This window comes from Silene latifolia, chromosome X (genome assembly GCF_048544455.1).
Source record: "Silene latifolia isolate original U9 population chromosome X, ASM4854445v1, whole genome shotgun sequence".
NCBI lineage: Eukaryota > Viridiplantae > Streptophyta > Magnoliopsida > Caryophyllales > Caryophyllaceae > Silene > Silene latifolia.
This window is the reverse complement of record NC_133537.1, coordinates 90,650,182-90,662,387: the sequence shown is the minus strand read 5'-3', so window position 1 is coordinate 90,662,387 and position 12,206 is coordinate 90,650,182. Positions and strand designations below refer to the sequence as shown.

Below are 12,206 nucleotides of genomic sequence, written 5' to 3'. Positions count from 1 at the left end.
CTCTTCAACACCACGAGATGTGATAATGAGGGGAGGTATTGAACAACTCAACAACTTCCAAGAAGTGATCTTCCTATCCGACGACCACCGCGAAAATTTCGTCGAACTTCTAGGTAAGAAATACGAACCTACTCAATTTGTTGACACTAGGGTGTTGGAAATCCTTAAGATAAGGTACCCTACGGAGGCGTTCTTCAATGGCCTTGGCATTGGGAACCTTTTCCATGCTCATGAAGAGACTTACCTTAGTCTCACCCTTGAGTTCTTGAGTAGCCTTCGCATTATGGCGGATGCCCGCAACAATTTAGGCATGGAGTTTAGGTTATGCAACCGAGACCATGTTCTTTCTCTTGAGGAGTTTGCCTATGTTTTCGGTCTTGAAATACCCACCGCCTATACCGAAAAGCCCGATAATTTTAGTGTGGACTTTCTTTGGAAAGCTATCTCCGGGAGGAACTTTACCCATATAAAGCGTTGCTATACATTTGCTATTCAACACCCGGTGATTCGATTCACCGAACGCTTTGTAGCCGGATGCATCAATGGGAGGTACGAGCAAGATCGGTGTACTCTCATCGACTTAACTTTTCTTGAGTCTCATTTGAATGTTCGAGCGGTGAGGCGTTATAACTTCAATACGCCACTTGAGATACTCAATAGGTTCACTGACTTTGCTCAAGGGACATCTCAACTTAAAACCTTCGTGATGGGAGGTCTAATTACAATGTTGGCTAAACACCTTTGCCCCGGGTTCAATGCCCGAGGAACCTATATTCCTCTTGAAGGGAGGACTTTGATTGATGAGCACACCATCTTCTATAGTCACCGATGGTGCAACTACACTCAAGATGGGAGTGTGGAATGGTACACCAAGGGTTGCACTTCGATGATCCTTGAAGGATGGAAGATACCGGGCATTGACCCAAGATTGAGTCCATACTCTCCTCCACCAAGCTACCTCCTTGATATCCAAATTCTTGATAATCCCCCTCAAAAGAAAGAGCCACGCCGTCAACCACCTCGTGGAGGGCCGGGGATACAAATGCGCCCACCTTCCTACGTCCCTATCCCACCTTACCCCATTCCGCATACCCCATTCCAACCGGCAATCCCCAATACCCCGGGTATTAATGATTTGATGGCACTCATGAATAGAGTGGACCTTGGGGTGCATAAAGGGAGGGAAGACAACTACTTAGCCCTCTACCCCCAATACTATAACATGGCTCAACAAGGGTATATTGACCCCAATGGTCCTAAGCCCTCTTGGGCACAACCGGAGCTCTTGTTCCCAAATTATGGGGACCAAACTAGGAGTCGAGGCGATGGAGGGCATTCTAGCCAAGGAGGAGGGTACTCGGGTCAAGGAGGAGATTTTGACCAAGGAGGATATTGGGGCCAAGCACCCGGACATGATCAAGCCGGAAGCTCTCATGGTTATGGCTATGACCAAGATGAGGATGACGAGTGAAAGAGGCCTAATTCACCACTTCCATTTGTATGATACCCATCTCTCTCTCTCTCGTTTATATTTACATTGCATTTAGTATAGCATTTAGCTTGCATTTGTATTATATTTCATATTGCATTTGCATTAGTTAGTCCATTTACATTAGTTTGCATTGTAATATATATCACATGATTCATATAGATAGTTGCATATAGATTAGAATTCATGCATAGTTACTAATGACCAAACCTATTTCTTTTCTACACTAGAAATAGTGTTTAAATCGGTTTGGGGAGGTTTGATCATAAGTGACCATAGTTTACTAGAAAACATGCATCATATAGTATAGTTTATATTGCATTCATTTGTTATATATGGCATATAGAATTGCATTTAGTTAGAGCATGCATTAATTCATATCGTATCATCGCATTTGTACTTCAATTTTCAAAAAAATCAAAAATCCAAAAACATGTTTTCCTTTTTATTCCTACTCCTACATGTACATTGAGGACAATGTCCAAAATAAAGTGGGGGATGGGAATTTATATTCCAAAAATGCATAAAAATTGAAAAATTTCGAAAAATCACAAAAATATGTCTTTTAATTTCATAAAAACAAAAACCATAAAAATTTGAAAATTTGAAAAATCCAAAAACAAGTTCATTTCCTTTGTATATATTGTCTTGTATATATTGTGTTTGTTTATCCTTGTTCACTTTGATTGACTACGCCACATCCGAGACATGAGGATATTGAAGACCGCATGGTATGATCTTTCCAATCTTCTTTTTCCTCTTTATGTTAATGACTATGTGGCTTTATTTTGATTGATGCGGTATAACAATGTGAACTTAGGATTGCATTTAGTTTATATCTCATACTAGTTGGTAGAATCATATGCATTAGGATGTTTATATGCTAGTTGCATCATGGCATGTAGTTTGCATGGTTAGAAAAATTTTGCGAAACCGTCTACTTGGGAAGCTTGACAAGTATATATAGGCCCTAGTAGATGCTTTTTATTCTTAAGACTTTGCTTGTTAGAATGCTTGTAAAACACCCTAGGATGTGTCATGCTAGTATCCTTTGACCCATGGATTAGGGCCTAGTCAAGAGTACCTTGTGGTGTGATAACTCCTTGGCTACCGTTTATTCCAAGGTGACCCTTGAAACCATGCAACCATCATTCATCCATGTTCTACCACACTTTGTCATCAAAAGAAATGGGCACAAAAAGAAATCAATTTGAGTTCAAAGAAATGAAAAGTGAAAGAAAGTTTGCAAAAATGCATCTAATGAAAAGAGGAGCAAAAAAAATAGAACTCCTAAAGCTTCAAATATAAGCCACCCTCACTACATATGGGGTGACTTTGAAAATGTTCAAAAGAAATGCAAAGAAAAGTTGAAAGTTGTCAAGTATTGAAATGCCAAAAATCAAAAAGAAATGGCAAAAGAAAGTGTTCTCAAATGTTATATGCCACAAGAAATTGGGGGGAAAAACAAAAACAAAAGCAAACTCCCAAAATGAAACTCAAATTCTATCGATCCCTTTATCCATCGTATCCATTTTTGTGCATGGTAGAGAGGGGACGACCCTTCTTCTTGTCTAGGCAAGAGGGGGAATTCCGCGATCCTCCAGTGTTTCTAACACCATAGGGAGTCTATTCTTGACAAAAGCATTTAACGATTGAGGACAAAGGTACTCTAGCTTGACACATTTTGGAGGTGATTTATTGGTATCCTTCTAGGCTTAGTAGTTTGAACAAATTGCATCTATGAAGGATTGTGTACCCTTGAATTGCTTCCCTTGTAGGTAATTTCCGCCACTTAGATGAGGAAAGTGGCTATTCTTTTGTAGATGCATCCATTACTTTATTTTGTGTGCTTAATGCTTGGATGTGTCGCCATTTTGGCAAGCCCCACCTTGCCTTGCAAGAAGGCATCCTACCTCATGGTTGTCTTGTTGTGAGTTGAAGGGGCGGAGTGAGACCCGCTAATTGTCTCATATCGGTTATATTAGTAGGTTAGTTTAAAAAAAGGTCTAGTTTTAGTCACCTCTTTACTCGGGGCGAGTAAAGGTTCGGTTTGGGGATATTTGATGTGAACATTATTTGCGCACATTTAGTCCCCTAATTGAGCCTATTTTGCATACTATTATAACATTCTATGGCCATTTTATCCGTCAAAACCTTCCTATTTGCTTTTCTATCGCATTTCATATGTTTTGTAGAAAAGGAGATAATAAGGCGGAAATTCCCGTCTTTTCGTGCACATTTGGAAGCTTATTGATGATAATAGATGGACTAGTATGAAGAGGAAGCAAGGACTAAAGACCAATCTCGCAAGAATAAAAATGGAAATGAGCAAAAAGGGGAAGAAAAGAAGAAGAACCACGGCTGAAGAACAATCCGAGCGGATTGTCTCAAATCCGCCCGTCTCCACAAAACAATCCGAGCGTCCTGCTCATTAATCCGCTCGGATTGCCCCACTAGAATCCGTCCGGATTCTCCTGAATCCGCTCGGATTCCACTACCAGATTCCGCCCGTCCCGACCCCAATACGCACGGATTCCTTCACAGCATGATTTCGTCTTCTCCAAGCTTCAAAGAAAGACTCCCTTCCTTCAAGAAATACCGGAGTCTCCCTGCTCAAATCTCAAAAGTGTAATTACTAGTTTAGCCCTTAATTAACCCTAATTGCATCCACCTAAATTGCACTATAAATACCCCATCTTTGTAATTAATCAAGCATGTTGTTTTTGGGTAGAAAATCCTTCTTTAGATTAGATTAGGAGTAGATTAGAATAGATTACTCTTTAATCTTTCCACAAATTACACATTAATCTCTCTTTAATTATTGTTCAAGTTTATTATTCAAGTTCATTATTGGGTAATTGAAGATTATTGGGTTATTATTGGGAGATTGACAACCTTCCATCAATCATCAATTTCTTCTATTATTCTTTGCATTATTATTTTGGAATCTCCATAGGTATAACTCTCTTAATCCTTGTTTTAATTATTGTTAATCTTTCTTACTTGTTCATCATGTTTTACCTTGTTAATATGATTGACAACCTTGTTAGCATGTTAAACTTGATAATGAGTGAGTAGTCTCTTGCTAGGATTAGTGGGTAATTAGGGGAAACCAACATGGGGAATGATTCATGCTTAAATTAATATGCTTTCATGGTTTATTTGCTTGCTTGTTTTGATCTCAACTCATGCACATGTTATGTTTGATGAAATGCTAAGCCTATGAATCCTTGCATTTACTACCATCTCTTATCTTTTCAATGAGACTTGTAAGACATAAACCAACTCGAGTCTCATTAGACCATGCATGTTGTTGAGTAGGGAAGATTAAGTCGACTTGTAGGTGTTGTACAATCTAATCGATTCGGCTCCGGGACCCAAACTTTCCTAGGATTGTAAGATATAACCCAACTCAATCCATCACAACAATAATTGCTTGCTTATAATTTGAGAACATGTTTGTATGATCAATTCCCATGATTCCCCTATGACCCCATGATATCCTAGTGACTTTTAATCATTTGTTTACATCTTTCCTTTTATTGTTTGCTTTACTTCATTGTTTGCATTAGTCTAGATACAACTACAAACCCAACCAAATTGTGACACTAGCATAAATTGAGATAGATAGACTTAGAACCCAAAGCACACCGTCCCATGGATCGACCTCGACTTACCGCTAACTAGTAGTTTGTTGAGTATTATAAATGTGTTTGATTAAGAGCCCCGACGACACTCTTATCAATATATAATTTATGTAAAAAGTGTACTTAGGATCGAAAAAAGTGTATCTATATTCTTAAGAAAATGTATACATAATTCGGCTAAAAGTATCGTGTTAGATACATTAAAAATATTGCTAGATATATTAATTGTCCTATTAGATACATTAATCGTAGATGACACAAAAATGTATCTACATTGTGAAAAATGGTACCTAAAATTCCAATAAGTGTCCTTATGATAGTCTAATGTGTATATGAGATTTGATTAAAAAAATGTGTATTTGACATATGTTTCAATGTACCTATTTTTCAACGAGTGAGCGGTGAGAACTAATTAGGTACATTAAAATACATCACATATACACTTTTTTTTACGAAATCTTAGATGTATTTTAGACTATCATAGGTACGGTTTTTACATGAATTCTCGATACATTTTGTTATAATTTAGATACATTTTTTTTTCTCAATTTTTTTATATAAAATTATAGTCACTAGACAAGTTAAAATATAAGTCAATACATCTTTTTTTTTTTTACTAAATATACTTTTTACCGCCACTAAATACATTAAAATTTACGTTAGATATGCCATTTTTTTAACCAAATTTCAGATACTCGTAATGCTATCATAGATTCGTAGGTATGTTTTTTACATAAGTTTTAGATACACTTTATTAACAAAATAGAACAGATCTTGTCAATGTGACTTTACTAACTTATACGGAGTATTATTACAATAAGACAGTGTATAGAGTATAGTTTATTATTCTAAAATTACCAACAAAATATATCACATACAGAAAACACCAAGCATTGATCAACAATCTGAGCTACAATTACGATTACAATATCAAAAAATAATCACTAATCGATAGGCTCGGCTACAATACTAAGATTACACCACTAATCAACGATCATGATTATAATATCATAGCTACAGTAACAAGCATAAGCACAATCAAACCTTCACATAAATCACACCCACTACTGTTTGCCACATTAATTTAATTGACAATGGCACAATTCAATAGCAGAATATAATCAAAACTATATATACTCGTTCAGCTCGCGAGTCAGAAGTTGATCGAGTCGAGATTTTCGAATACAAGGACCACCATAGCTAGGAGGAAGACAAACGATAAGGGAAACCACTTGGCGAGTTTCCTGACGAGTCGGTGAGTCAGGTCGCGGTGGATCGAAACTTGTTGCAGTTCCCCATAGGCAGTACGTGAGGAGAGTGCGGGATGCGGGTGTTGAAATGGGTTTGAGGGAGGGGGAAATTTCGTCCGAATTTGCCCCACGCCGGCGAGGTGATATCGGACCTCCGACAATGGCAACCCGACATGTTGGGAAGGTGGGCTTGTTGGCTAGTGTTAATGAATGTATATGATTGAGAGCTTTGGTCAGTTTGTGGGGAGTTATTTTTGAGTTAATTGGTGAAAAACGTGGATCGTTGATTTAAGTAATCTAAGGGAGGAGAGTTGTTCTCACCGTTCTCACCGAATGATCGTTCTCACCGGATCCTAAATCTCTCTCTCTCTCTCTCTCTCTCTCTCTCTCTCTCTCTCTCTCTATATATATATATATATATATATATATATATATATATATATATATATATATATATATATATATATATATATATATATATATATATATAGAGAGAGAGAGAGAGAGAGAGAAGAGAGAGATAGATAGAGAGAGAGAGAGAGGAGATCTAATGAGTCATTTACCTCATTTGAGTCCTTAAGTCCTTATAAGGACCTTTAGATAGACAACATCTAAGGTGGATATTATTTACAAAATATAGGCCAAAAAAAGGGAAAAACTTGGGTAGAAAAGAGGAGAACAAACCCTGCAAGTTGTCCTTCCCAATTATCAAAACTGACGGACAAAAGGATATATCCTTTGTACTATGTTTACACTCCCACATTCTTACTTCCTTAACACACTTATTTCCAACTGGGTTCTTTCTTTCTTCTCTCTAAAACTGGGTTCTTTCTTTTGAAAACCAACTTTTCAGCTAAAATTCTCTCTAATCTTGCAAATCAGCGTAAACATGCAAATAATAGACGACATCAATGGTATTTCTTCATTTTATTCATTGTTTTCAGTCACGTTTTAATATTTTCAGTTGAATAGGATGGATGAAGGTCATGATAAAATTTGCATGTCATCGTATTTGTTTATTCTTGTTATTGTTGTTTGTTACTGGGTTTGAAATGAAGATTGTTAGAAGTAAATCTGCATGCTGGGTTTTTATTAATTTGAGTTTTGAGTAGTATCAACGCATTCGGACAACATTTACATGAACACTTTTGCTATAGTTTTATATTTACACTTTTTAATTGTTATAGTCACCTTTTAATTGTTATTGTTATAGTTTTAATTTGAGTTAGCATTCTGACAACATTTACACTTTTGCTGACATTTACACTTTTACACCATCACATTTACACTGCATTTTTGCTGACATTTACACTTACACTTTTGGATGTTTATATTTACACTTACACTTTTGGGACATCATAATTTGGACATTTACACTTTTGGAACATTTACATTTATGGAACATTTACATTAACACTTTGGCTATAGTTTTACATTTACACTTTTTAATTGTTAGTCACCTTTTAATTGTTATTATTGTTGTAGTTTTAATTTGAGTTAGCATTCTGACAACATTTACACTTTTGCTGACATTTACACTTTTACACCATCACATTTACACTACATTTCTGCTGACATTTACACTTACACTTTTGGATGCTTACATTTACACTTACACTTTTGGATGTTTATATTTACACTTACACTTTTGGGACATCATAATTTGGACATTTACACTTTTGGAACATTTACATTTATGGGACATTTACATTAACACTTTTGGTTGTAGTTTTACATTTACACTTTTTAATTGTTATAGTCACCTTTTAATTGTTATTGTTATAGTTTTAATTTGAGTTAGCATTCTGACAACATTTACACTTTTGCTGACATTTACACTTTCAGAACAACACATTTACACTACGTTTCTGCTGACATTTACACTTACACTTTTGGATGTTTACATTTACACTTACACTTTTGGGAGATCATAATTTGGACATTTACACTTTTGGAACATTTACATTTATGGAACATTCTCTTTACATTTACACTTTACTTCGACTTACGTTTACACTTACACTTCATATCTGATGACATTTACACTTACACTCTATGGACATTTACACTTACACTTCATATCTGATGACAATTACATTTACACTTACACTCTGTGCACATTTACAGACTCACTAAAACAGAATGGAGTGCAACCTGACAGGCAGGAGCTGTGTAGGGAGGTCGAGAAGAGGTTTACACCGTACATCGGGCAGGATTTTGGAAAGGGGGGGGTTGAGGACGCGGTGACTTTTTATAAGACATACGCCATTGCTTGTGGGTTTGATGTTCGTAGGTACACAACAACAAAATGGCGTGGCGGTGAGATCAAGTCAAAGCTCGTCGTCTGCAATCGAGAATGTTTCGCTCACAAGACGCCAAGTAAAGATCGGGATGACGGACTGGTTGGGGAGAACTCACAGAGGATATTCAGGGTCACTAGAGTGGGGTGTAAAGCGAGGATACGACTATATATGAAGAATGGTCTTCTATTAATTGACCAGTTCCACGAGGGTCACAATCACGAGCTTATCTCACTTAAGGACAGAGTTCGAAATTGTCGCGTAATAACATAGATTATCACAAGATGATAATCGTTTCGAACTCAAGGGTTTGTAATATATAATCACTGTCTATACTAAATAAATAATTCCATTCATGTTATATTTATATAACGTATCTGTTAATGATTGATTGGCAGCTGAAGATAGGAGCAACAAAGACATACAGAATCTGCGAAGAACAAGTGAATGGATTCGAGAACATTGGAGCAAGCTTAAATGATTTTAAGAACTTCCATAGGGATGTTAAATGTTTCATTTACGAACGGGACAGTCAGTTGTTTGTTGACCATTTCAAGGAAATGACTGAAACAAGAATAGGTTTCTACTTTGACTATGATCTTGACGATGATGGCAGTCTACGTAGGGCCATATGGGCGGATGGTACTGCCCGAGATAATTACAAAATTTTTGGTGATGCGGTGTCATTCGACCCTACTTACTCCACCAATAAGTATTCTATGGTATTCACACCATTCACAGGTGTTGACCACCATAAACGATCTGTGACGTTCTGTGGGGCTCTAATTGCAAGGGAATATTATGAGTCATTTAATTGGGTTTTCAGCCGGTTTTTAGAAGCAATGGGGGGTAAGGAAACCGAGTACATAATTACAGATCAGGACCCAGGTATTATCAAATATATCCCTCTTGTTTTCAAGACAGCGCGCCATCGGTTCTGTATGTGGCATATAATGAACAAAATGCCCAGTAAGTTTGGTGTCTCTAGGAGTGATTATAATGACTTCATGTGTAAAATTAATGACATTATATGGGACGATGAGCTTGAAGCAGCAGAGTTTGATGGTATCTGGGAGCAAATAATTGAAGAACATGGTGTTGGCGTAAATGATTGGTTTACGGATATGTATGCTATAAGGGGACAGTGGGTGATGGCGCATTGCAGAGACTTGAGGATGACGTCGATTATGAGGACGACTTAAAGATCAGAGAGCGAAAATAGCTTTTTCAAGAGGTTTGAGCATAAGTCAGGAACATTGGTTGAGTTTTGGATGCGTTTTGAGAGCGTTATGGACCAACAAAGACATACACAGAAGCAGCATGACAACATGGATAAGCACTCGTCCGCAAAGGCGTCAACACATCTGGCGTTAGAGATTCATGCTGCAAAGGTGTACACCTATTCAGCTTTTCACAAATTCAAAGAAGAAGCCATCTTCTCAATTGATACATGTAGAACAGGAGGTTTCACTGAGAGAGGCGAGCTAGAGGTAACTACTGTCAAAGATTCATCCAGGAAGAAGAATTTTGAAGTTGCATACAGTCCAGGTAGTTTACACTTCTTATAACTTAACATTTACACTTTTCCAGTTCATGACATTTACACTTTACATTATATGACATTTACACTTTCCATGATATTACATTTACACTTCCTATACCTTAACATTTGCACTTTTCCAGTTCATGACATTTACACTTTTTAGTTCATGACATTTACACTTTCAATGATATTACATTTACACTTTCAATGATATGACATTTACACTTCCTATAACTTACATTTACACTTCCTATAACATAACATTTACACTTCTTATAACTTAACATTTACACTTTACAGTTCATGACATTTACACTTTACATTATATGACATTTATACTGTCCATGATATTACATTTACACTTCCTATACCTTAACATTTACACTTTTTCAGTTCATGACATTTACACTTTCAATGATATTTACACTTTCTAGTTCATGACATTTACACTTTCAATGATATTACATTTACACTTTCAATGATATGACATTTACACTTCCTATAACTTAACATTTACACTTCTAATAACTTAACATTTACACTTTACAGTTCATGACATTTACACTTTACATCATATGACATTTACACTTTCCATGATATGTCATTTACAGTTTCTGTTTTTATCTCATTTAAATTTCTATATAATCATTTACACTATTTTTAACATTCACACTTACATGCTAGCTTTAACTGATGACACAGGTACACGTAAAACAAGCTGCAGTTGTACGATGTTTGAAAGAACCGGAATCCTATGCCGCCATATAATATGGATTTTTTCAGCAAGTGGGATAAAGACTATACCAGAAGATTATGTTGTAAATAGATGGATGAAAGAGTATCTCCGATTAAGGATTTTCAAATGTAATCATGAAGGGAAAGAAAACATGCAAGTCATCGATGAAAAACAAATTGCAATGTCAATAATGTGGTCAGAAGTTCATGAAGCTGTAGGGCTCCTTTGAGACAAAGGAGTAGCTGATGTTGGCAACTTTTCCGCTGTAATTATGGCATTTAAAGAGTCGCTGTCACCATTAGGGGAAGTGTTGAATAAAAATCAACAAATGGAGAAATTTCTGAATTGTACGGCATGTGAGGTAGTGACGATATTGCCACCAAAGAATTCGAAAAACAAGGGTAGCGGAAAAAGATTGTTGTCAGCCAAAACAAAAGCAATGGTGTTGGCTAGGAAACCCAAACGTAAGTGTAAGAATTGCAAGAGAATGACAAATCACGACAAGAGGAATGATACGCGCATTTTATATAGTCTTTTTAGGCCTTTCCATGCACGTATTTCCATGCTTTTATCGTAGTTTATGCTACGAAATGCCCCGAATATGCTACTTTGGTTTGTTTTGTCTTATTTGCAGGAATGAACCAGAAAGTAGTGAAATCAATCCTTTTACCGTCCGTTTAGCATGCATTTGGAGGAAGAGTGAATTTGGAGCGGGAATGTAGCTATTTTGAGATGCGCAAAGAAGAAAGATAGCTAGGCGAGCAAATGAAGAACTTCAAATTGCTAGTGCCTACTTTGAAGAGACATATCTCGATTTCTACAACTGATATTTAGGTGATTCCAATTGGAGATGAAATCGTGTCCTCTTAGCTTTCCAACGCCACCAGAATCACCCTGTTTTCCCAAGTAACGAAGAAATGGCAGCCGTTTGAAGTTCAGTGCGCAAAGCAGGAAACTGTTGCTGGAAATTACTCGATCGAGTAGAATTTTGTTCGATCGAGTCCTTTTTCTACTTGATCGAGTAGTTGCATTTATTGATTTACTCGATCGAGCAGATTTTCTACTCGATCGAGTGGTTTAAGCTTTAGTTTACTCGATCGAGTGGTTTTAAATCACTCGATCGAGTGGATTCTCCTACGGGCTTGGGCTTTTTAGTTTATTTCCGTCATTAGGTTGAATAATTCCTATTTTCTTATAAATAGGAAGGTAGGACGTCATTTGTAATCGCTCTTTTTTCTCTC

General features: G+C 36.7%; 1 protein-coding gene across 1 annotated transcript; it reads left to right on the top strand.

Annotated features, from left to right (window-relative positions):
- Positions 1-9,975: 9,975 nt before the first annotated feature.
- On the top strand, positions 9,976-11,194 carry LOC141617830 (protein FAR1-RELATED SEQUENCE 9-like). The gene is made up of 2 exons (XM_074434969.1): positions 9,976-10,234; positions 10,914-11,194. The coding sequence occupies exons 1-2, from the start codon at positions 9,976-9,978 to the stop codon at positions 11,192-11,194; spliced, it is 540 nt and encodes a 179-aa protein (XP_074291070.1).
- The last annotated feature ends 1,012 nt before the right edge of the window (positions 11,195-12,206 follow it).